Raw genomic sequence first — 26,877 nt, forward strand, 5'->3', positions numbered from 1 at the left:
TGGTTTTTTGGGAATTGAACCAATGACCTTTCGTATCAGATTTTCGTGTTACAGGCGACCATATTAAAATTGTTATAAAAAGTATAATTTTTTGGAGCCAGCGAAAAAGAACACACTCTGTATATATTCGTGCGCTGCGGCTAACTTCACGTAGAGCTAAAGTATTTCTGGTTGCGAAATATGTCTGGTGTTGTCTCAGTCAGAAGTATAGCTGGATATAGCTATATACTGTTCGTCCTGTCTCTCATCATTGGAACCAATTGGATCTGTCAAAATCGCCGGGGACGTTTGCGTGACGTGCAGCCCCCGTTTTCTGTGTTGTATTCTGTCGTGAGTCATTTAGAGTCATACCAACATCGGTCGCGAATGCCATCAGCAGCAGTTGTGGTTGTGTGTGCCGATACCGCCGAATTTCGTTTTACCCAAGTGAACTCGCGTGTTATGTAAGTGGCGATCCTTGTGATCCTCCGGTGCAGCAGTTCCGAGGACGAGGTGTGTGTGTGTGCATGTGCACGGTGCATTGCAGTTGGCATTCGCACCTGATCTGTATGTATGCATTGTGCATGGTTACAATAGGCACCTCAGGATAAACGTCGCTGCCTAACAACCATCGAGGCTCATCGCGAGTCCATGCATCTGCAGTTTGCGCTCTGAAATCCAGTTTTTCCCAAATACACCACCACTTACGACGACGAAGACTCTTTCGTCTATCATCAATTTGAAGACACCACATCAACCAACAGCTATCAAAGTTTGTTGTGATTGCATCATATGAATTATGTGGTACGTATTTATTCGCTCCGGTTCTATTTTTACAACGAAGAGCTCCACTGTCGCCGCCTCTTCCGACGACGACGTGCACCGTGCCTCCTTTCGCATCGCCGCTAATTAATTCAAACGAGACGAGCTTAATTCAATTATGAAAGACAGAAAGAGACGGAATCCGCCTATTGTTGCAAACGCCGCCTTTCTAATAATAACCACCCATTATTCAATTATTCCCAATACATGCAGAATCTCCTGGCTCAACGGCGAAATTCAATTTGCCCAATTTTCACCTGACGAAAACGGCCTTCACGTGTCTATTGTTCCTGCACTTCTTTCTCTTTCTTTCTTTTGACTGTTATATCACCATGCAAATTAATTGGACATTCCTAATAGCTACACCTTTGTTCTTTCGACACGAAAACATGAGTGTTTATATTTACGTATTATTGTTGCCATACCAAAAGCAATTATTCTTAACAATTTAGAATCATCATTATAATAATGCATTAATGCAATCTCTTCAATATATGTACATTAAATAACCTTTATCCTATAAGATACTTATAACTTATATATAACTGTCATCCACATTATAACCTAAAAATCTGACATTTAACTTCTTTCATCCGCCTTTCCTACAAATCAATTATAGTTTTTAAATATCATACTCAAATTACCAGCAACAATAGTTTATATACAAATTGTTGACATTTAAAGAAACAAATAATCTACATCAATGTTGTTTTAAAAACTATAGTTTATAAAGAACTGTCATCTTAATCTTTATAGTATTACTAGTCAAGAAATTAAATTGGAAATACTTGAAAGTTCCAAGTACAGTGGAACCTCGCTTAACGAATTTAATCCGTTCCAATTTCCGGATTTTTACTCGTATAGTGAAACAAATTCAAAAATACACATAATATATGTACACAAGATTTAAAAATGATGTAGTAGGCTCGCAATCCGGGACTTCTCTTCTCATCGTTACTCGTTATGCAAAACGTCACTCGTTAAGCGAGTAATTTTTCTTACAATTCATTTTGTTCGTTAAGCGAGGTTCCACTGTATATCAAAACTTTAAACTTGAGATAAAATTTTGAATTGAAATTTATTTTTTAATCCAATTGTAATAAAATATTAATGAAAAATTACGTACATGTAAAATTTAATCCAAATCTCTCAGAGGTACATAAATATTACTCATGTCGTCGTTCATATGTTTAAATTTTTATATATTATCTGGTATTTGATGTCATCGTCATATTATTAGTAACTTCAACAATATTGACAAGTATAAATGTTAGGTATACAATATATATTGATATCTATATGATAGTTAAAGATAGTATTAAAATAGGTATGACTCAATGAGAACTATATTAGAATTATGTATTAGCCACAATTATATTTTTCAGTATTTTATTAAAATATGTATAAAGATTCAACACAAATATTTACAGTATAATTTTAAAATTGAAGCAAAGAACCAGTAAAATCTATTTCAATATTGAATATACTGTACTTCTTTTATAATATTCATAATTAGTGTAGTCTACCTGGTAACATCGAATTTGCATGGAATATATATAAATTTTAATGATGGAAATTTTTTCCTTCATAGAAATTGATTATGCATTACCACAACAGCACATCTTTCACATTCATTAAATTCATTATCCCATGATTTTCCACCTGTTTTGATTGGCGTTCCAGAAAATAAATAAATATATAAAAGTTTTCTGTAACCTAACAATTATTTGATAATAATTGATAAATTTTATTTACATGCAAATATTTATTTGACAATTCATACGATGATTTTTCAATACACTAATCATGTACGATTATTCTTATGAACGTTTCCAATTGTAATTGTTCTTGTAACAATCGATGTTATGAGTCATCAAGGAATGTTAAATAATCTTAATTTCAATTGTCTTTATTGTTTTTTAAATAAGATAAAATGACTAATTTAATTGGAGAAAATTACGAATCGTAAATTAATCAACATTTCTAATAATTTGATGTTTGTTAATTATTTTAGATTATTAATATTTAGAATAATATGTGTTTTGGTATTTGTATATCTAAAATAAGGATCAAAATTAATAAGAAATGGTATGAAATGAAGGTCTTTGTTAAGAAAACGAATGTGAAATATGCAGATATTTGAAATGAAATGTGATGCAATCAATTCCTGTTCAACCAAAATGGCATGTTTTATTTGCAAATGAGATAGTGGAGCTCGTGATCAGAATGGGATTGAATGGAACACACACACAAACCAACAAGTTAGAAGAGAAAACTTCAAGGTCCGAAAATATGCTTCGTGCGAAATTTATTAACGAAGCACATGCTTCATGCTCGGCCAAATCGCATCAAATATTTGCCCTGAAAAATCCTAGACTATGAAAAAAAAAATTAGTAAATAAGATGAAGAATTCTAACAATAACATAAACGTAAGTTTATTAAAATTATAATATGAAATATGAGTGAAAATATCCGGAAAATTGTCTTTAGCTGAGATGTTGAGGAAGTGGATGTTCTGCCGACACAAGAATTAAGTCCACCAAACGTTCATTTCAAGAGAAAATAACGAGAGACCATAAAACATGCATTAACTCTCTCTGAAAATGTGTTTGGTAAATATCCTTTATTTAATTATTTTTACTCGAGACGTTCTATAACGAAATTACAATGAACAAACAAAATTGCCATTCGCACAAATCGGACAGGTATAATTGAAAATATGTGCATAACATAATTAAATTTCTATTTGTCGGTTTAATAATTACTGTAGAAAGATAGCTTTTCTATTAAATGAACATCTTTGTGTTATGTTATTATTGCTTATGTTCACATTAATTTGTATTGGAAATGTGCATTAAAACACATTTGATTTCTTTAAATTTTGTATCCTTTATTAATATTCTATCCATGTATTAAACTTTTGAATTCTTCTACATTTGTTGCTAGTACCTTTTATTTTATTGGTTGAAATTTTGGTTTCATTTACTATTTTTATAGTTTCCAGGAGAAAGAAGTGCATTTATAGGTAAATTCTAAAAATGTGTTTACTCGTCAAACATTTAAATCTAAGTATAATTTCAGTGTTTTAATTAGTAATTACTTTCTAGAAGTGTTATTAATAGACTTCTCATAAATGCATTTATATTGTAATTTGACTTATTACGAATATTATGGGTTTTATAACGCTATGCTTGATGATGTTTGCAATTTTGTTGATTATAAATTTGCTCAGATGTTGTCGTACTTAGAAAGTGACACTCCAATCAAGTTTTGTGCACAACCTATTATCTATTATAAACGTATCGTATGCTAATTTCTAACTCAAACAGTTGTAAAACCCATACGCATATCACACGACCCTCATACAAAGTGATTGCCGCAAGTAGTTTGAATGATTTACAGTGCATTAAATATGATTTAACAGCGTTAGATAATTGCAAATACGTGGAACAATTATATATTGATAACTTGATAGCATCATTAAACAAAGGTATTTGCTTAGAACCAAAAAAATGTTGATAATAATAAATGTACAGTATAATTGCAATAAAGAAAAAAATCTGCATTGCTTCGTTCATTTAAAGGCTTTGTGAAAAAAAAGAAAAGGTGGACATGCATAAATTCAATTTACAATAGGCCAATGTCCAACAATATAGTTTATTATGATGCGACGAGTTATTATTTTTTTTTATACTTTAGTTGTATTGAAAGATCCATCTGTTTAGGTCCTTGTTGTTAATCCGCGTGCACAAGGACGGTAGGTAAATAAATATTGTCCGGGGTTCAAGGTCCTTCTCGTATGAAAAAACATATTTTCTGACCTGCGTTTCCAAACGAAATCATTCCACTCTGTACAGTCGTTGCACTCCTAAAAGAACTGGACGAGTCAATTTCCACCAATTCAATTTCTTCTTCTACTTCTTTTTTTTTTGCTATGCAAATCGTGTAGATATTGAGAATAGTAAATAAAGAATTCGCTTTGTAATGTTTATGTAATGCATATCTCGTTATTCAATAACATTTCAGTTAATAAATGGAATGAATAATTCAGTTAAATTCTAGGAATTTTATCGTGCGTCTATAGAAATAATCTATTGTTTATTTTCTTTTTTTTTAAACAATATTCGATTATTTGTAATCATTTGCACCCTTTTGAAACGTGCACATTTCAATGGATAACAATGCAATACGGTGATTTTCTTTTGTTGAAATGATACGAGTATATGAATGAATAATTTAAAATAATTCTATGCAAATATTTCAACGGTGAATGAATGAAATTCTTTTCTAAAATAGGTTGTGTATTCTCATAAGTGAATCAAATATTGATTATATTACATTGTTTCATTATAAAATATGTAGAGATTATCAAAATATTCTATTACATTGATAACATTGATATCTTTAACTTGGCAATTCATAGGTTTTCTATCCACTACACATGAATAATGAATGAAAATATGAGTATAAGTAAATATTGCTGTTGTTTCTTTGCTTTGGCAACAAGTTAATTTCAACTTCTGGTATTTTGATATTCGATCTTTATCTTGATTTAATTTTCAAGAAAGACTGAAAATGTTTAAGAAAGTTTTTAAACCCAAAAACCTTCATAAAATCTAATAAGAAAATACCGAACAAATAACTTACATTTTTTGTTTATACAATTATAAAATATGTATTTATATTTTCTTGCGAAACCATTAAGCTTGTTTTAATTTAGACTTGATGACAAATTGTTATCCTAAATGTAATTTAGACTCAATTTTAAAAAAAGTAATAAATAACATTGTATATGTTACGGTAAAAGTACATAATCAGTAAATGTAAGTTCAACTTACATTTTCCGGATAATGTATACACTTACCCAATTTCGTATAGGTAAATAAACACAGTAAACACAGAATTATTTTATTTATTTCTTTATAATTTTACAGATTTAAAACTTTACTAATTGCGTCTTTTAAACTAACCTAACTTTGATATACAACAACTGTATCTCATATTTATTTTCAAATTTTACCGATGTACGTAGGTAGATGTAAACATTTACGGGTAGAAGTAGGAATATGAATGATGCTGCTATTAAATTTATACTTGCATTTACCTACAAGGTCGGTAAACATTTACCGGGAAATGTATACATTTACCGATTAATAAATGAGAATTGTATACAATTATTATTAGCAACCTGTATTCGATAAACAAATTTGATAAGATCAAACACAGTTGATGTGGTAATAAAAATGTCAAATTTTGTGAAAACAATAATTATTTGCGACATTCCTTGATGATTCGTTACATTGAAATTCAGATATGATTTAAAAGGTGGATTATCTCGTATTAGATGGAACAATGTTGAATTATCGATTGCTTAAATACAGTGGAACCTCGCTTAACGAGCATTTCGTATGAAAAATGATTCGCATAACGAGTGACGATGAGAAGAGAAGTCTAGGATTGTGCGCCTGCTACATCATTTTTAAAACTTGTATTTTTGAATATGTTTCACCGGAGATTCTGGAACGGATTAAATTCGTTAAGCGAGGTTCCACTGTACACTTTTTTCAGTACTAAACTACCTGAATTGGATTGAGAATTGTTTTGATTGTAGAAGAAAAATGGGTTTTTTGTTTAAAAAGCAATATGTTTATTGTGCAATAAATGAAAACGATTGAAATGACCATAAAATAGTAATTTGCTATTAATAATAATAATAATTTAATGAGCATGCAACAAATGTGTTCATTAATGCTGTAATTGTTAATAAGTGGAATAATAAAGCGAGTTCTCCTATTGGATTATTGATTTATAAGTGTTATTATTAGACTGGAATATAGGGTTAAATTGTTATACAATTAATGTGTTTTGTGTAAGTTTCAGAACGTCATTATGGACTATTTCAACATATTATATAATAACAGAAAATCAATTCAGCTTGCCCTACAATCTTGAATTGTTGATGGCAATTTAGTGGTATTACGACATCAAGCAAGAACTTCTTAGGATAAAATTATCCATTAAAGCTTAACTTTGGTAATCTTTGATATATAAAGTGACATTAATTAGAGTATAAAATTATTTATTTATTTGTAATGAGTGGTACATTTACGTCTGCCCTCTTTTGTATTATTGATTGATGAGTATTTTTAGACACCGTTTTAAGTACAGGCCTTTCTTGGAATCAATTTAAACTTAGACCTAAATGTAAACAAATTTCCTTAAACATTATCATTTTATAAGAAATATTTCTTAAATTTTTATTACTGTGAAAATGAGAAGATTGTTTATTAAAATAAGTTAAGAATGTTATTCTATAAACTTATCAAAACATATTTATTGTTTACTGTAAATAGAAGAAAAAAAAATCAATAACGTATATTTCTTGTATATTTACAGAAAATCAGCGAATCAGCTAGAAAAATATGGTGCACGAATTGTATTTATTTTTTAATCATCATCACAAATTGGACTCTGCACCTAGTTTACGTCATAAATCATACAAAATAATTGTACTTTTCCAAATCGGTTATCAATTTAATTCCATATTATAATTTTACGTCGAACGAAATCTCTCCTGTATACTTTTCAAACGTGATTGCAAATGACGATGACTTGTTCTGTTCGGATGATTCATCTCAAATTGCTTGTGTGAAGATGGGACAATAGTAGTTTCCTGTTTATATGTTAATGGCAAATGTTAGCAGCAAATTATATAATTCGTTATTCTATACCAGGGGTGGCCAACCTATGGCTCGCGAGCCGCATGCGGCTCTTGCTGCAAAAAGTCTAGCCACCCCTGTTCTATTCAAAGCCTAGAGATATGTTCTTTAATCGTCATAAGGGAATAATCAAAATAACTATTTTTGGAAAACGTTAATAGATTGATATTTTTAAACAAGAACTAGATTATTGTATTTTTTTTTCACGTCTTTACGTTTTATTTAATTGCTCGATAACCACGCATTATAATTAAAACTATGGCCTTTCCAATCAGCTTTCTGCCAGATTTGTGGTATTTCCTGTTTTCCTATAAAAACCTTTCAAATTTTAGCAGTAAAAATTCCAATTATTTATTTTTTTTTTGGCAAAAACTGTTTTAATTTTTATGTTATGATTACAACATAGGCATTTTCTATTAGATTCCCAATTTGTTATTTAATATGACTAATATTTAGCATTTTTTCCAATGCTTAATTCAGGAATACGTCCTATCTCTAACAGATACAAAAATTAATGGTTGGTATAACAAAAATAATGGAAAAGGATAACGTCGTTGGTGGTACAGATAACGTCCTAATCTCACACCGAATACAATACAGAGATATTAACGAAAACGACATTGTTTTAAATAAATGGAATCCAATTGCCATTGTTTCATGATACGAAAAAAAAACCGAAAACGTGTCCTAGAAAAATCTCTTCCTGCTGATGCCATGCGTTTAATTTATTACCATGATCGGAGTATTCCGAATTTGATTGCTTTAAGTAATCTCAACGATAAGCGTGCTTATAATTAGTGCGATTTAAGTATGAAACTTCCGGATATTGTGTGGAATATGATGTACGTACGATTAGATTAGGGAACAGCAAATAATGTATTGGCGTGTTGCGAAACAAAATTTCAAAAAAAAAATAACAATAAAAGTAATCGCATTCATCGTTCTGGCTCGTTAGAGCTGCATTGCGAACACAATCACCGCGAAAGAATGTTACCTGGTGTGAATGCCGAAGGAGATCCTGTTATTCCTGAATTCCATTTGTTTCGTAGTTCGTTTCGTCGACGGGGGATGAAATTGAAAATGTCAAATTGAGTGTCGTCGGGGGTGTCAGGGGGATGAATTTAGTGCGTTTGTAGTTCAAAATTGACGCGAAATTGTGAATCGGTCGCGGGCGGTGGAGGAGTTCCTGTCGCGCCGTCGAAATTCATCTGAAATTGCTCTGCGATGGTCACCCCTTCTCACCACCTGCATATGTTTCTTCTGTTCCTTTTGCCAGGTAGCGTGATAGCGAATCAAGTGGTTGCTGGTGTTGGTGTCATCCGTCAAATTGCCTAGGGGAGTAAAAACAATGTCTGAAGATGGCCTTTCAGATCCCAACGATGAGCCCAGTATGGAATTGTTCATCGAAACTCTCACCGGAACCTCCTTCGAGATGAGAGTCTTTCCTACTGACACTGTTTTGGACATCAAAAATAAAATTCATCGCGATGAAGGTAATCAATTGCTCGTCAACTTTCCTATCGAAGTTACTAATAAATCTTTCGTTTTGTTTAAAGGGATCCCTGTGCATCATCAAAATCTTCTCTTCCAAATGAAGGAGCTCCAGGATTACGCTCGGTTGAGCGACGTCGGCATAGTCAGCGGATCAACGCTGAAGATGGTGCTTTCCATGCGGGGTGGACCCATTTCCACGCGCAGATTGAACACATGCGATCACCACATCATCTGGAAGGACCTGAAGGATCTCATCGAGCACACCAGGTATATATATACCAAGTTCGGTTACATCTCTTGATTCCTGACACCTGTCACCGTGTTACCATCTGTACCTGTCTCCAATGCAATCCATTTTAGAAAACACCCACACTCGACATTCATTGCAAATTTTCATTAGTCACACACTTTATTGGGTAGCTCAATGTTAAATATTTCCATTCAATTATTTAGAAGTTTATTTTACTCAATTCTTATTTCTAATTAATAAGCATACAAGAACGATTTTTGTTAGAAATATTTGGCTTAATGAGTTTTATTCAATGTTTATATCACTAACAAATACAATAGATTAGGGTGATCTTTAAAAAAAAATATATTTTTACTTAGTTTTCAAAAGTAGTATATGAACGAAATCTTAAATAATACTTGTAATGTTATAAATTTTTGATTAGAAATATTGTCTTAGAAGTTAGACTGCTGGACTAATGGATGTTAACAGTTTTCAGCATTTTGATCTATTTATTCTACTGTGGCTATTGGAGACTATTTGGTATCTTATATGGTTAATTATTGATATTATTATTTTTTCTGTGTGTCTGCTGTGTTCATTGTTTTTGAGGTATTCTAATTGTGATATATTTCTAATTGAACTAGGGATGAAGTCGGGGATAAGTCGGGCTCAAAGGTGTCCGTGGTGGTGTTCAAGGAGGGCGAGGTGATAAACGTAATCCGCGTGATCGAAAATGAGGATGGCACCTATTCTCCGTACACCGAGAAAGCCATCTCTCCTCCGTACAGTAGACACAAGGAAAAAGACGATGTTCAGCAGACGTTCTTCAAGAAGATCTCCGAAGATATGGAGATGGCTACCAAGATCCACGTGCTTAAGTCGAAGATGAAGAAGCTACGACAGCAGCGCAATAGTAAGGATGTTGGTGATGCCGTTGGTAAAGCTGAAACGTCGAAAAGCGACGCGAGCCATCACCATCTTCCAAAAGCTGTCGGTGCCGGCGGTGATTTCCTTAGCTACGAAACAAACCCCTCGACTAGCAGAAGTGTTGAAAATTCGCGATCATCGAAGCGCCTAACCTTCGACGAGAAGATCGTTCATGAATCTCTTCTAGATCATCTCGAGAATGGAGAGATAGCTCTGAAGGAGAAGCACCGTAGCCGAATTCGATTGAGCCCCAATGATAAAATTAAGAAGGTCGACAAACTCCGTACGGCCGGTGACGCCAAGCCGTATTTTTGCAAAAATCTGCACGTATTTGAACCGGATAGGAAGGATAAAACCGACGATGAGAAGTTGATCAACTCCTCGATACTCTCCCCACTTTATAACCGAATTCCGCCTGGCGAAAGGCACCGAAGACCTACCCCGTTTGACAATAACTTCGATGACGGAAAGCACACAGAGCCTATTAGCATTTTAAAGGATCAGGACCATGCGAATCCCATTGAAGTGCCCTGCTCGGAAACCTTGTCGCTTTCTGCTCGGAACAGGGTGCATTTAGCGCGACTGGTTTTGCCGGATGCGGAGCATGGGAAGAGTAGCCCGGATAGTATAGAGCTGGAAGAGAACTCCCAGGAAATGTGGGAGATCCAGCCTGATAATATAAAGTCTGGTGGTTCGTACAAGGTGGGTCTTCTGAAAAGGCGAACCAGCGTCGACCACAATTACGAATCAGATTTCGGTTTGGAAACGTCGACGAGCAATTTGGACCGTGACGACTACAACCGTCAGAACGGCGGAGAGTACGAGGTCTTCGGTAGGAACCTTTACCACGTGCCCCAGTACGTTTCCGCCCCTAGTGCAATACCGCCCCAGTACGCTCCAAAGGACGAGAGCATTTGTGATTTCTATTTGGGTAGTCCTGTTCCTGATGCAACGATCAGGAGAAGTCCTCTATACGGTCGCAGGTCGAAGAACAGCGGCAGTAACATTGATTACAATATTTACGCCGAGGAGGCTTCTAGTTTGGAAAGGAGTTTAGAGAGTCTCGGTTTCGATGATGGTAAAAAGTTCCCAAAGTTGCGCGCGAAGAGTGAGAATAATTTTAGTGATCTGGCGTCGAACATAGAACGGTTACAGAACGACTTCAGCGAATTGGATTACGAGGACTTTGATGTGAACTATGGTGACGACATGTTCGGTTACTACAACTCGAGTTGTACGGCGGAACTGGACAAAATATTAAATTCTAATAATCCTAGATATAAGGACAGTTTATGGAGTGATATGGAAAGGATTCGAGGGATCGCGACGTGCAGCCACGAGGACGCTCAACTGGCGAACGAAATTAAGAGGCTGGGCTTCGACTTGAAGATTGACGACGATAAACGGAGTACGACCGCCGTGCAGATTGAGACTTCAAAACTGGAGGCTCTTCCTGCTGTCGTCTCGAAAAAGAGGATGCGCTGCGGGCAGTGCAATAAACGCCTGAACATCACCAACATCTACAACTGCCGTTGCGGCCGGATATTCTGCTCGCAACATAGGTATTCGGAAACGCACGACTGTAAATACGACTACAAGTCCGAAGGGAGGAAACTCTTGGAGCAGCAAAATCCACTCGTAACAGCAACTAAACTTTCCAAATTCTAATCACTCGTTCCCGTTTCCTCTCTACACATAAATATTATTTTTTTTTTCTCTCTTTTGTTTTTCCTCACTTGCGTTCAGTGCTGTTTTTGTAAAATTTAAGTGTGTGTGAGTGTTTATGATAATTATTACTACATACATTTTTTTTAAATAATTTGCCTGGGGTAAAATTGTGTATTTATCTTTATATAATTTTTTTCTTCCATTTATAAATATATACATTATAAACTATATAAACCCGTTGCTCAATATATGGTTTGACGCGTGGAAGGGCCGGGCTCGGCCCGACCACCCCCCATCTCATGACTTTTTATATAAGCAACAAAACTTCCAGAACTTACGCGAGCTCACTACATTTATATTATACTACTGCATGAAGAAGAATAAAAAAATACTAAAATATGAAAACAAAAAATATATGATTATTATACTATGGATATATTATATATATATATTATATTGAAACAAAAATATGTATACTGAATGTTGCTTTGTATAACGACTGTTTTTAAACTATTTTTAATAATACTTTGATATTGTACTAGAATTCAAAGTTAATCGCAGATACAGAGAGTGTTGTGAAAGGAAGAGATAAATAGGGCATTTTGTTTATTGTTCATCAACTGTTACGCTTCTTCCCACCCACAGAAAAAGAAAAGTTAAAAAAAAAATAATAATAACGAGAGCAAACCAGAATATATACACTATTATTAATCGTTCCTAATAATTGTTAATTGATCGGGGAACCGTCCAAGAAAAAAAAAACATGGTGAAAACGCAAAAAAGTGAATAACTTATTTAATCAAAAAATATTTACTTTTGTATATAGATTATTTTATTTTGATTCTATTTGTATATACATTATTATTATCCAATGTTTCATTTTCGTAATTATATTTTTTTCCTGTATATATAGGTATGTAATATGATATGCTTTGTACATTTATATTTTCTTGTCGACGAGAAAATGTTGAAACTCAAGATGAAATTAAAAAAAAACACGTGGCTTCCTGTATTTAAAAAAAAAACGTAACACCGGAAAATCAAAAAAAAAACACTACGTAACTACAGAACAAAATCTAGTTGTTTCATTTGATCACCTTTCTAATCCTTTATTACTGTTTGTATAATAATTTAAACACAAAATGTGGAACGGTCCCTATTTGCAAGGATCTGTTAATAAATGTTTATATTCTAAGATCATCTTCGAAGTAATGTTGTAAATTTAACTGTTGATTAAATTATGTGTAATAATGTTCATTTGTAATACTTGGACTATCAATATCACATTAAAGTATTCAATCTATTAAAAATCTGAAAGATCATAATTAATGTAAATTATTTATTTGTGACATGTAATTTATTATTGTCCAGAAATTAAACAATTTTAAGACTTTCGTAATTGTTTTTAGAAATTTAATATCTTTAAAATTTCAATTGAACATAATATCTTCAAAACTCAATAGGTGTCGTTTCAAAAGAAATTTCAAACGTTGATAACTCTATTAATAAACTAATCATATTTTAATATAAATAGCAGTTATTAGCAGTCTGTATCATCTGTATCCAAACCCCATCCATTATGGTTTAATACTAATGATATACATTTTCTGTCCATCTATTAGTGATACCTGCAAGCTTATAGTTCAGCACTTTTGGCGCTGTTCCAATTACGATTATTTAATTAGAGGGTTAATTAGGATTTGCTATTAAGTAAAATGAGTGTTACTTAATTGTCTATCGATTAATACCTTTTATTTGTACAACGGGTAATTAGTTATTCAATTATGAACGATTGAATATTACTTCATATCACCATCTATTGGAAATTATTGGAACTGGTTTTCTTTTATAATATTTTGCTTCAATTAAAGAAATGTATAATTTCAAGTTATTTTTATAAAAAATGTAAATGAATGAAATATTGTTTATTTATAAATCAATGCGTTCAAAGAAAAGGTAAATATAAATTTGCACTTTATTTACAAAAAAAAACATGCTAAAGACTACAAAATGAAACAGAAACTAAATAATTAATTACAGCATTGTTATAGCTTGTGCTCATTGCGTATTAAATAAACATTAACGTGATTTGAATTATTTAAGTATTTCCCAATTAATCAAATCTTAAGAGAAAAAATAAACAGAGGAATAATACGATACAAAAGGAAAAAATAAACTTGTAATTAATTACTTATATAACTTCTTTTCTTAAATCGTTCAATTATTTATTATCGAGAAAAAAAAACTCGAATCCATGTAGTAATCAAAAGAAAATAATAATCGAATGGTCGAATCGATATAATATAATTATCGAAAATAATAATTTGCAATTATTATACAATGATGTTGCATTAAAAACTAAAAGAGATTATTAATACGAAAACATGGTATTCAAACGGTCTACATATTAATAATGATAAATTAAAACTCCCTACGGTGATACTTATCAGGATCGAAGTAGGATGTAACGACCACCCTGTTACTGAATTTCCTTCCGGTAAGTGTCTGCTGAGCCTTCTGACAATCCAATACTGAATTGAATTCAACGAAGACTTTTCCGCATCCAGGTACTTCGACGCCATCGATCGGTCGCGGAATTTCTATACTTCTAACGACTCCATACTTATTACATTCTTCCTTGATATCCTCCAAGATATCTTCGTATTCCTCTTCATCTCTCAGTTCGTCCGGTGTCACCTGTAAGGAATATTATGTATGAATATTGTTACTTGCGATAAATCTTTTGATCTTACCATATTAAGCAAACAAAGGACTTCTGTTGCTGGTCCTGAAGCTCCGACCAAACTGAGGCCAGGAACTTGGATTTGTACGCTTGGTACAATTGTAGTATTCTTGGCTCCAACGCTGGCCCTTTGTACAATCAACTTCTTGTCGCCCAGTTGCATACCGTTCAATCCTGCAATAGCCTGTAAACAAAACAATCATTAAAAACTGAGTTTAGTTCGACAACATTATAATCTCCAAAAAATGGAGAAAATATTGTGAATATGAATGAAAAGTTAAGGATTATTATACCAATTTTTATTAGTGGGATAATTAGTGAATAGAAACTTACCTGATCTGTCATAGATATATCGATATATTCGGCAAAGGCATAACCTTTGCTAAGTCCAGTGGCGGAATCCTTGACCAAATTAAATGCCTTGAGCTGCCCGAAAGACATGAGGAGTTCTTTGACCTAAGTTGAAAAAGAAAGTTAGTGAAGGCAGTCGATTTGCAAGAAAGCGTTTCAGAAGGCAATTGAATCTTTGAATTTCTCTTGCCGTCCATTCGCAACGCGTTCGAAAAATTCAAACATACAGTTGACGTACTTTTTGAAATTCCCGTTTCTGAACCATTTTTCTGACTTATCTAATGTTATTATAATAGTTAAATATTTTTTTTCGTATAAGACTTCGTGAAAGCTGCTGAATTGAATTTTTAAACTCACGGGCCGCGGTAAAATATCGAAAACTTGCCTGCGTCCACAGGTGATCTGATTTTATTTGGCAGAGAACTTTTCGACTCAATCAATCAATATAGGGACCGAGACCCAAACCCTAGCTATAGGGCAAACAAGCAGAATGAATAAGTACAGGTTGGATATTAGGGCCACAATCATCAACTATCATAATCATATAAGTAGATCAAAACAAATCTGTCTTTTTTTTTGTATTACTTGGACTCAATTCGTTTGAAATTTTGTTTTAAAAAGAAAAAAGTTATTGTTAATGAAAACTGAGTCTATAGTTATTTTTGAACGAGCTGCAAATAAGGCTGAAATAAAAATAAATAAAGAAAAAAAGAAAACACCGAGAGAAAACTGAAAATAAAATTAGTGCTGCAATTTCTGTACTTATGTGTATACGTTCGAGACATTGAATCTGTTTTTGTATTTGTTTGTTTTTTGGTAAATAAAGAAACCCTGAAATGCGTTGCACAAAACAAAAAGTGGTAAAATAAAATTATATCTGTAAAGAAATTTGACCTGAAAATGTGAAAGAACCTGCAAAAAGAGATTTGTCTCGGCTCGCTGAAAGATACCTGCAAACTCACCCCCCACCCAGCCCAGGCCTAACCATCCCCACGAAAAGAATTTTGAAGATTTTTTTTTTCCTTCCAGATTTAATCGAAAATAACGCGATAATTAAATAATATATGTATATTAAAGAGCTGTAAGAGATTCGTTTCGTTCTAAATCCGTTGTAACCTAAAAATTCGCTGTTTCTGGTTCATACGTTATTTTAACTTGTTTTTTTTTTAATATTTTTTTACGCCAATCGTTTTTAGATGCTAAGCTAAGAGAGAAGGGTTTACTTCCGGCTGCAGATTACAAAAATATAAAATGCGGAACAAACGTTATTGCGCCAACAATGCGCAATTCGCTTTTTTGTAATTTGCATTTCCGCCGAGAATTTCGACGAGATGTGACATACCTGATCTTCGTTTAAGTAATTTGGTAAACCCCCTATAAATATCTTATGAGGAGAATCTGGAACAACAGTACTAATAACGCCGGCTGGCACTGCGATCGCGCTTTCTGCCATGCCAGGCATCGGCTGATAATCGTGCGGTCTACGGATCTTCAAACTTTGACCTGGAAGTTGTAAGATAGGTTAGATGATTTTAAGTGATTTATGGGAGGCGGTATTACCTTTAAAGTTGATGCCGTCAAATGCCATGGCTTGTGTCGTTTCATCGATGGACCTAAACTCCAGAAAGGCAAAATTTTTATCCAGATTAATTTGGCACGCGAGAACGGGATTTCCGGCCGCTTGTGCTAAACCACTCAGGTGCATTTGCTGATTGAAAAACTCCATCATCTCTTCTTCTGTCACTCCGAAGGGAATATTTCCTACGTATAGACGACGTGCTTGACGAGTGATTGTCGAACCTACAACTGGTACCGCTGCCTGCGGTGTATCCGCTACGATGTTAGCAGGAATTTGACCTGCGGCCTGCATTGCTTTGTATTGCAAAGGTGTAATGTGCTCGAAACCGGGGGGTGGTACATCCCAGTATAGAGAAGGTTTACGCCTCCTAGAGTGATTGGACTTTCCTCCACCACCGCCTCCTCCGCTGCCGCCGCCACCACCTCCTCCTCCTCCTCCACCGCCGCCGCCTCCACCATGGCCTCTGGACCTGAAAAATAATACATTGATAAATAGCTCAAATAACAATTCACTATATAATGTAAAAATGAGGAATTAAGGTGACTAAATAAAATAAGAAATATTTTGACTTTAAACTTCAATAGATTAAAATTACATTTTATTCCTGCAACAACAAACAAATAAATAGTTCCAAAGTTCTTACTTATTATAATATTATAATCATTGTAACAACAAAAATCTGTTCCTGTTGGAATTTGCCAATTGTTAAATGGATAATTGTTTTCACAAATAATTAAGTACAATATTTGTGTATAAGACATTCAGAATAGATCAACTGTGATCTAATTGGAAATTCAATTTTTAAGATATCAAGAGACATATGAACATATTATAAAAAATAATGTTAATAGTTACCCAGATCTGCTCCTCCTTCTATCTTTCCTGTCTCGGCTTCTGGATCTAGATCTTCTTCTGTGTTCCCTTGATCTGGACCTCCTCCTACGATCTGTGTTTCTGTCATTTGTTTCTAAAAAGTTAAAATAAATTAATAAATATATACTTTTCTTATTAAATTATTTCTTGTTTATGTAAGATATTTCTATTATATTCAAGTTGTTTCTAACAAAATAATTTTGGCAATTTGAAAACAGTAAAGAAGGTAAAGTTGTAATAATTTGTTGCAATTAAATGCAAATCAAAGTGCCTGAGAAAAAATCAACTTGTATCATTATTTATACAATATATAATGACCAGTTTTGTACTAATTACTTGTTAACCTCGAAATATAAAAAAGGCTGAAACTGAACGTTGTCCGTTTTATGCAAACGCTTTTCAGCAATCTACTTGAAAGTGGTTTTCTTTGCAAATTAAAATCACATCGTTTTTTTTTTATTTGGTCGTTTGAAGGTTAAAAAAGGGAGATGCTTGGACCCGGCTAAGTGGATTCTTTGAAGCTTACCTTTGTTGTCCTCTCCCATTTTACTGAAGTCGTCTATTATGGTTTTAACGTAGGATCACTGCGAACAGAACACTTCTTAATTATACTTTTTGGGCTCTTTAAAACCCCAAACAACACCTAAGCACAAGACGCTATGTTTTTATTCTAAAATGGCGATTACTGCATTCTCGTCCTATGTCATATTTTGTTTCCCCTGACAGGAAGAGCTGTTGGTAACTCTGTTTAAGAGCGACATCTAGGATTGACTGAGTCCAATAGGATGCAAATAAAGTTGCCTATACAAAATACTAGAATCCTTAAGGATTCTATATAATACGAAGGTTGTGAGTTTGAATTCAAATCAAATACAAATTTGAAGGATTTAGGGGTCAATAAGTAACATTTTGTAGCAGAAATACAGCTGAAAGCATAGATTTAACTATAATTAAAGTTTGTTGCATAACTATGTACAAAAGTTAGAATAAGGATAACATTATGATAATAAGTTGATAGCTGCATTTAATTTTTAACAGGAATAGTATAAAATGTTCCCGGTTTGGTCATTGTTTATTATTATTTTCCTATGTTATATGTTACATTTAGTCCCTATTGAGCACGCGGCGGTGGGTGATTGGAAGGAAGAAGAAAAGAAGAAGTATAAAATGTAGCTACTTTTCAACAAAAGTTTCAAATTTTCCTTTTAACTTGACAAGTAACTCGTAATGTGTACGCATCTTTATATATTTACAAAAATGCACGTTTTGAGAGATTTTCAAATAGTACGTGATTACAAATTATTTTTTTTTTATAAAATCTGATATGAAGTTAAATATTAATTATATAAGAATAATAAAGACTTTATCATTTTGTATTTCGAAGTACATACAAATTGTAATTTTCAAGTGTGTGAGTGGAGAAAAGATGTTAAAAGCATTTAGTACCGTTAAAATTTAGCAGCAGATTGAATACAGTTTCTTTACATGTGTTTTCTTCATCTGCAAATCAGTCGTTTCACGTTTTGTATTCTCTGTAATATTAAATAAGGCGCTAATGTAACGAAACGCTCGGTGAATCGTTAATTGGCACGTAAGTAAATTTCGTTACGGTTGTAAAAATCCACGCAGTAAAACAGGATAATTCTGAAGAGGCAAAGGATACAAAAAGAAAATAAATACAGTTTTTTTCTTTATAAATCAATTTAATTTATTGTTAATATAACAAATAAATTATAAATAAATAAATACAAAACTATTAATGATGGAGACGGAAATAATAATAATTGTAATTATAGTGAAATGAGGCCTTTTTTAAATTATTTTTTTTATATATATTTTTTTTTTAGGCAAGATGATTTCGGTGTGATTTCGATCTTGGTGATTAAGGGTAGAAGCTTTGCAGAGCGTCGTTGTAGAAGGAATCGTAATTGTCTCTGAGCACGAAGATGTCTTCAGGTTTGCCGTTGAATGTGAATTGTCCAGGCAGTCTGTGGATGGTGGAATCCGTCGGTTTCGATGGTATCGGTTTCTTGGTTGGTGGAGGTGGTGGAGCTACGGTCGGAAGACCTTGCACGTTGGGGCTCCACTGGTAGATGTTGCTGGGTTTTCCGTTGTTCACGAAAGGTACTTCAAGATTGAGGAACGGTTGGGCAGGGTTTGAAGCTGCTTGAGAGACGTATCCTAAACCTTGGACGAACATGTATGGTTGAGGAGGCAACCTGATGTAGTAGATGGGAGAGTTGTACGGACGACGGACCTTCTTCCTCTTCGGAATAGTCCTGCTTAACGCATTCTCTTCGTAATCCATAGCATAATCCTCTCCTTCATCACCATCGTAAGCATTGTAATCCATGGCATCGCTTGGTTGCACATAGCCGAAGTAGGATAACGATTTTTGTTGTCTGTCGGCCTTCTTTGTAGGCGCTGAGAGGACGCACGTCAACATCAGGAAGAAGAATGTAGTCTTCGTGGCGGTATGCATATTTCTGTAAGCACAAACGAAACGCTATATTAGTAAAGTTTGTTACATTTAAACAATCAAACATAATAGAATTGCAAGAAACGAGCGGATCATAAAGTAACGTAATGAAGTTGCAATGATTGCCTTCTTCGCGAACAATTGTTTTAATTGCTGAAACAGATCTCATCGGATTAATCCGTTAACAATCTCATTACAAATCCGCTTTACACCTTCCTCATCTTTATTACCTCGATGATTTATATTGCAAGAAATATCTCGTTCCAACATTGCTTCCTTATGGAATCGCCGTATTGCAATGTTCAATTTCATTTATATAATCCACATTCCAAATTATAAATACAATACCAACAAGAATCTACTATTAATTAATCAAATAATAATATTTGAGATTGGTGAAGTTTGTAGTAATTCTATTGGTATAAAAAATATTGGTGTATATAGTTGTTTTCATAATTGATTTATTACCCAATAAATCAATCAAATTGGTATTGAAAGATTGAAGATTGCTATAGAAAATTTTCAGATTGTGTTAATTGGTGGTAATAATGTTCGTAAACATCTGTAATTCGATACAAAACGAACATATTTGCGAATATAGGAAGAAGCACAGAATGAGTAGAAAAAAAAAACAATTTCTAAATTATTCTAGTGAAATGTAAAAATTATATGATTGAGTTAATGAAAATATGACTAAGCTTGTTGGAGAAGCCTTAGTTTTATCTTTAATCTGCATATTCGATAATCTAATTAACTTACATGTTAATTGAGTAATTAAATGAAATTTGAAAACGTAAAAAGATCGCCATATCTCAGTCATTAATTAATATTATGTAACAAAATTTATAATAAATGCTTTCTTTTCGTACATTTAAGAAATATATAAAAAGTCTCACAAATTTGAGTTAGTCTGTCAAATTTATAAATCAAGCATTTTAGAGAAAAAAATGAAATGTATTAGCTCATTACACAAAAATGATAATTAATATACATCTGAGATTATGCTCATTAGAAAGTTTGTAGTTTTTTGTTCAATTTGCATATGCGATGAACTAATTAGTGTTGGCAGTTATTGAGTAATTAAAATTAAGATGAAGATATAACATTTTGTACTTTGACATCTTATTACAGGAAAACAGCAAAAACTACTAATCTGACTGTAGTATTGCTAAAAAGGTCATAGTTTTGTTTTTATTTGTATAATCGTTGAACTAATTACCTTTTATTATTAGTAAAAATATGAAGATGTGATTTTTTTCTTTGACATTTTTTTAAGTAATTATTACCCAATAAATCAATCAAATTGTTATTGAAAGATTGAAGATTGCTATTGAAAATTTTCGGATTGTGTTAATTGGTGGTAATAATGTTCGTAAACATCTGTAATTCGATACAAAACGAACATATTTACGAATATAGGAAGAAGCACAGAATGAGTAGAAAAAAAAAAGAGTAAAACAAGTAAAAAAAGAAGAGCTTTCTCTTCTGCGAAGAACTTGCTTCGATTCTTGGCGTTGAAGAGAAAACACGATAAACAGTAATTAATCGGACTTCGAGTTGTTGTTGAGCTATACCTAATTCATATTATTTGTAAGTAATTTATATATAATGTTGTGCAATGATAAGGGGAGCAAAGTTCCGTGGAAAATCGTTAATGTTCGGGCATTAAGCATGGAAATATGCAGTTCCCTGCTCCTTCCGAGGACCGTAATAACAATGGATGGAAGGACGAGGAGCGCATGTTAATGTGGAGTCACGGCACTCATCAACCGAATATGGAAGAGCTCTGCTCTTTTGGCGGTTCCTCCTGGCGATGATGACTCGCCACATATTCCCATAACAGTTAAATTGTATTTTGTTAATATACGATTTTCAACACTTAGAGTAATGAACTTGACACGAACGCCATCACCAGCAGAAGAAACAAACAAGAACGGAATTGTTATTATTATACTGAATGGTTTTGAATTGGCTTTCGTCGATTAGGATTGTGTATATTGCATACGGTTACCACATGCGGCAATCTTCCTGTCAAACTGGAAGGTTCTTCGATAACAGAAATATATTTACGTAACGAGTCAAATCTCACTCTTCCAATTACAAAGCGGATCGCCACACTTCCAGCAGAAGTTATTATATTCTCATCATATTAATATTACTAATATTTTTTTTCTCTCTACCTTCGTCCGATATTTCCATCTTCCGTCTCTGGGAATTAATAGTTTATTAATTAAGGCCTCGGGCGAGACGCACCGAAGTTACGGCCCATCATAATTTGATGGGCCGAACGGAAATTATTGGATTACCTTCAACCGCGTTAATTACATTTTGTTCTTGTCCCACCTGGATGTGCGTTAATTAATAATCTATTTCAAGTGGACCAAAAAAAAAAATATTTTCAAGAAAAAAAATAAATCTATTAACATTTTTTTTCTTATTAACTGTGATTTTTAATTTCGTTTTTGATATTGCGTCGCGTAATCGAAAATATTTAAAAAGCAATTATCTCGCATTATTATTTTTTTTGAATTCGTTCACGCATCGACGGTTTTTGGAATCGTCCGAAAATTGAGATGTTATTATATAAAATATGTTTATATATAGTTTTTTTTTGGTAAAATGTATTACACGTATGAAAACGGTGAGATTATATACTTGATGGATTAAAAAGTTGAGAGGTGTGTTTTTTTTTTCATCTTCTTCGGTAAATTACTCGCGAGTTTTCTGTCTGTAACGGTAACGAAACTGCCGATAGAAAGTTATGACAAGGAGGAATATAAATGTGGTGCGTGAAATTCCGTAGTAAAAGTATTATTTCTTTATTTTTTTTTATGCACATTTTACTTGTTTTTCACGTAAAAACCGGACTACTTTTGTAATTCGTCGTGAAATTAATGAATCCATTAGACAATTTCTAAATTATTCTAGTGAAATGTAGAAATTCAATGATTGAGTTAACGAAAATATGACTAAGCCTCAGTTTTATCTTTAATCTGCATCTTCGATAATCTAATTAACTTACGTGTTGATTGAGTAATTAAATGAAATTTGAAGACGTAAAAGATACAGATTTTGTTACATAATATTAATTAATGACTGAGATATGGTCATTAATTAATATTATGTAACAAAATTTATATCAAAAAATATATAATAAATGCTTTCTTTTCGTACATTTAAGAAATATATAAAAAGTTTCACAAATTTGAGTTTATCTGTCAAATTTATAAATCAAGCATTTTAGAGAAAAAAAATGAATGTATTTGCTAATTACACGAAAATGATAATGAATACATAACTGAGATTAAACTCATTAGAAAGGTTGTAGTTTTGTGTTCAATTTGCATATGCGATGATCTAATTAGTGTTGGTAGTTATTGAGTAATTAAAATTAAGATAAAGATATAACATTTTGTACTTTGACATCTTATTACAGGAAAACTGCAAAAACCACTAATCTGACTGTAGGATTGCTGAAAAGGTCATTGTTTTGTCTTTAATTTGTATAATCGTTGAACTAATTACCTTTTATTATTAGTAAAAATATGAAGATCTGATTTTTTTCTTTTAATTTTTTTTAAGTAATTATTACAGATTTATATTTTATTCATATCTAAATAATTACAGAAGTAATTTTCGATTATTTTAGGTAATTGTAAGAGAAATAAAGGTTTTTTTATGAAAATTGTAAAGACTTATTGAAACAGATTTTTATATGAAAAGATGTGAAATGAAAGTTCTTCTTATATTTTATTCATATCTAAATAATTACAGAAGTAATTTTCGATTATTTTAGGTAATTGTAAGAAAAATAAAGGTTTTTTTATGAAAATTGTAAAGACTTATTGAAAGTGAAATGAAACCAATTTTTGTAACACTTTAAATAAAACAGTTCATAAACGGATTTTTGAAGATTTTTACTATATGTTGACATCATTGAGGATATACAAACTGTAATTGAAGTATAATAATAGATGTATGTAAAGAAAACAATGGGTATTGGAAATAATTTTGTAATTTGTATATAAATTATTGTCTGATTAAATAAAGCGATTTGTTTGATTTTAATTGAATGGAGTCATGCGAAGTATTCAATTGATCAATCGAAGGCCGAGAAACATTCAAACACATAACACAATTATGTTTAATTAAATGATTATCGCTTTGCTGTCGTCGCAATTCCAACTCTTGAATACACCGGATGACTCTAATTTATACCGGAATTAATTGAACAAAAATAATTAGTAACAACATACACAAAAAACGCACAAACCAAACACAAAAAATCGAGCGTAAATGTAACAGATTTAATGATGACTTTAATTTGTCAAACACTTTATTCCATCACGTAATTGTGTTTAATAAGTGTATCGGCTCTAACAAGCGCATTTCAATTTGGAATTAAACGGGCGAGGAATGATGAACGGAAATTAGTAATAATGATACCTAACATCGGCAGAAAACGAAATATAAAAAAACAACTTTTTCTAAAAAAAAAACGTATTAGAACAAATAGCTATTAACTATAATGAGAACGTGGATGATTTAGGTGTCAGCTACGAAATTGCTTTGCAAAATAATAAAACAAAAAAAAAAGAATAAATCAAAGTAAATTTTGTTGTGTATTTATTTTAGAGAAATTGAAAGTTTCGAGACGCTTTTTTTTGCAACGTTTAACCTGAATTTCTTCTCTTCTTAATCAAATTAGAAGAATCTTAGGATGAAATAGAAACAAAGAAAAAAATGGTTAATAATATCATTAAAAGCTAATCATGAGATTTTGTTTTTTTATTTTTCATATTTGTTATTTACTTTAAATTAAAGTAGACTTTGAATTGTTTATGAGAATTTGGGTCAACGGTAGTTGAAATATTTCCTGTCCTACGTTTATTTTTGTTTTTAGTACTTTAATTAACGTCAATTTGTTTGCAAATGAATGAGTCAACTTTTTTTTTTAATTTTTTGAACTTTCCTTTGTAATTTGTGAATTTTGCGAACACTCAAATATTTACATAACATTTTGATTAAAAGGAAAACTATGTTAAGAATATTTTTTTTTATTTTAAGTCATTTGTATTTTATGTAAATTTATTAATTATTTTTGTTTATTTGCTTTTTTTTATATAAATTTTGAAGTAAATTTTCATTTAAATTATTTATAAAATATTGCAAATTTATTTCTTAGACCGACAATTTTTTGTACAATATTTATAAGCAATATTAAAAAGACATTTAGACAATGCAGAAATCAATATAAAAAAACTTAAATTTTTCATAAAATATTATTTTAAAAATTTCTACACAATTTTTTTCATATATGGTTAAGGTATTAATTTATAATATACTTTTTCATACACTTCAATAAACAAGAAATGTTACATTTGCAACAATAACTTTAAATTTATTTTCAATAATTTTATTCTCATATTATAAACAATTTATTATTTATTTATTTACTAATTTTAGACCAAAGTATTTATTGAATATTTAAAACCACCCTTAAATTTAACAAATACTTTAAATTTGTTTAATTTTCATAAACTGTTTAGATTTTATTGTAGTTAAGTTAAATTATAATATTTAATGTCACCGTTAAATTATTAACAAATGTGTTAAATCCGTTCGTGAAAGCGGTCATATAATATTTGAATATGAAATAAATTTGCTTGTTTCATTAAAAAAACGTAATTAATTAAATCATTAAGACAACAGATGGCGACGTAAATTATGTAAACTTGACAAGTCGCTTCATCAGCGTAATATATCTTCTTATGACCATTACTACTCAGTGCTAATTACAAGCAGTGCATTACTTTATAAGCGGTATTTATTAATTATATAACTGAAGAAAACGGCCCTGTGTTCTCGTATTAATTGCAAATCAAACAGTTATTATAGAAGAAGGAGGAAAATTCTCACGCAACGAACGATCTTTGTTTTCTTTGTAGGCGAAGACGCGTTAATTAAAGCATAATAAATCGGATTCGCGTTGGCTTCCGGTGAGAGAAGAATAAATAAAAGAGATGCAAACAAAAAAAAAATGTGGTATGATTATCTAATTTGAAAAGAGCAGATTCGGTGCAGATGTGAAGTTCACAGGAGTATGGTAATCGCGGTCTGTTGTATGTGTGTGGATTAATCTTCGGCGAGTCGTTTTATTTTGTGTTGGGGCCGTTAGATTTTATTGCCAGGCCGTTTCAGAATCAACTTGCACTTTCGCATTTGCATAATTGCAGCCACTTAGGCTCGCTCCAAGTGAAAACCGATTTCACAATTGCATCTCATCCAGAGCTCTAATTGATTCCGATGTTTAATGATTTATTAAATTTCTGTTAACACTGTAAGCGATACACATACACAAGCCAATTGTAAAATGGAATCTGTTAATGTAAGAACATTTAGATGCTAAAGATCATAAACCTTACCATTCGTTTTAAATATTTCTTATGTTGGGTCAATGTTCATTTTAAGATCATTTATGTTGAAGGAAAACTAGAGCTGATTTCAAAGATTTTTTTAGATGTATTTAATATTGGTCTGCACTATAAATTAGTATTGAAGACAATAATTTGGAGGAGATACATGCTCATAAACATAGATAGAAATATTTCATTTCATTTTGACAGTTTTAGAAAAAAATGACAGTTATGTCAAAACAATTTAGATTTAAAACTTAAGATTTAATAGAAATGTCAAATGTCATTTAATTTGACACTTCTATTCAGTTACCTCAATTATATAATTTACTAAATACTAATAGTAGAAGTATTTTTGTTTTCAAAGAAAATTTCTACTTAGTATAGACTTGAAAACAAATTGATATAATATATTTCAATAATATGTACAATGATATAACATTTTTTTTTAATATAAATTTGATTTGATGAAATTTGTTATGATTGACATACAAAATTGACAGATATGTCAAATGCCAAATGACAATATTTTTGGTCAGTACTATAAACTACTATTGAAGACAATAATTTGGAGGAGATATATGCTCATAAACA

General features: G+C 31.9%; 3 protein-coding genes across 4 annotated transcripts in view; 1 reads left to right on the top strand and 2 right to left on the bottom strand.

Moving 5' to 3' along the window:
- Positions 1-701: 701 nt before the first annotated feature.
- Positions 702-11,942, top strand: LOC108567049. 2 transcript variants are annotated; one of them, XM_017927245.1, is made up of 4 exons: positions 702-783; positions 8,798-9,014; positions 9,078-9,282; positions 9,886-11,942. In XM_017927245.1, exons 2-4 carry the CDS (start codon positions 8,870-8,872, stop codon positions 11,840-11,842), a joined length of 2,307 nt encoding a protein of 768 aa, XP_017782734.1. In that variant the 5' UTR covers positions 702-783; positions 8,798-8,869; the 3' UTR covers positions 11,843-11,942. The 2 variants fall into 2 exon arrangements, with proteins under 2 accessions (XP_017782734.1, XP_017782735.1); XM_017927246.1 differs by having other exon boundaries at positions 9,892-11,942.
- Positions 11,943-14,153: 2,211 nt separating this feature from the next.
- LOC108567052 (splicing factor U2AF 50 kDa subunit) lies at positions 14,154-18,117 on the bottom strand. The gene is made up of 8 exons (XM_017927253.1): positions 18,032-18,117; positions 17,915-17,972; positions 17,371-17,482; positions 16,497-16,984; positions 16,279-16,439; positions 14,919-15,041; positions 14,596-14,769; positions 14,154-14,539 (listed from the first exon to the last, which is right to left on the bottom strand). The coding sequence occupies exons 2-8, from the start codon at positions 17,931-17,933 to the stop codon at positions 14,264-14,266; spliced, it is 1,353 nt and encodes a 450-aa protein (XP_017782742.1). The 5' UTR covers positions 17,934-17,972; positions 18,032-18,117; the 3' UTR covers positions 14,154-14,263.
- Positions 18,118-19,199: 1,082 nt separating this feature from the next.
- Positions 19,200-26,877, bottom strand: part of LOC108567014 — a 29,465-nt gene continuing 21,787 nt past the window's right edge. The window contains exon 2 of the mRNA XM_017927196.1: positions 19,200-19,874. Within this exon, the coding sequence (XP_017782685.1) occupies positions 19,271-19,870 (600 nt within the window). The 5' untranslated portion in view covers positions 19,871-19,874 and the 3' untranslated portion in view covers positions 19,200-19,270. The remainder of the gene's footprint in view (positions 19,875-26,877) is intronic.

This window comes from Nicrophorus vespilloides, unplaced genomic scaffold, assembly GCF_001412225.1.
Source record: "Nicrophorus vespilloides isolate i.1.1-1 unplaced genomic scaffold, Nicve_v1.0, whole genome shotgun sequence".
Taxonomy (NCBI): Eukaryota; Metazoa; Arthropoda; class Insecta; order Coleoptera; family Silphidae; genus Nicrophorus; species Nicrophorus vespilloides.

Coding starts and splice junctions, on each gene's coding strand:
- LOC108567049 (XM_017927245.1), top strand. CDS start 8,870: ATGTCTGAAGATGGCCTTTCAGATCCCAACGATGAGCCCAGTATGGAA. Junction 9,015..9,077: donor TAAAATTCATCGCGATGAAG/GTAATCAATTGC, acceptor TTTTGTTTAAAG/GGATCCCTGTGCATCATCAA. Junction 9,283..9,885: donor GATCTCATCGAGCACACCAG/GTATATATATAC, acceptor TATTTCTAATTG/AACTAGGGATGAAGTCGGGG.
- LOC108567052 (XM_017927253.1), bottom strand. Junction 16,440..16,496: donor TGACGGCATCAACTTTAAAG/GTAATACCGCCT, acceptor TACAACTTCCAG/GTCAAAGTTTGAAGATCCGT. Junction 15,042..16,278: donor ATTACTTAAACGAAGATCAG/GTATGTCACATC, acceptor TTTTCAACTTAG/GTCAAAGAACTCCTCATGTC.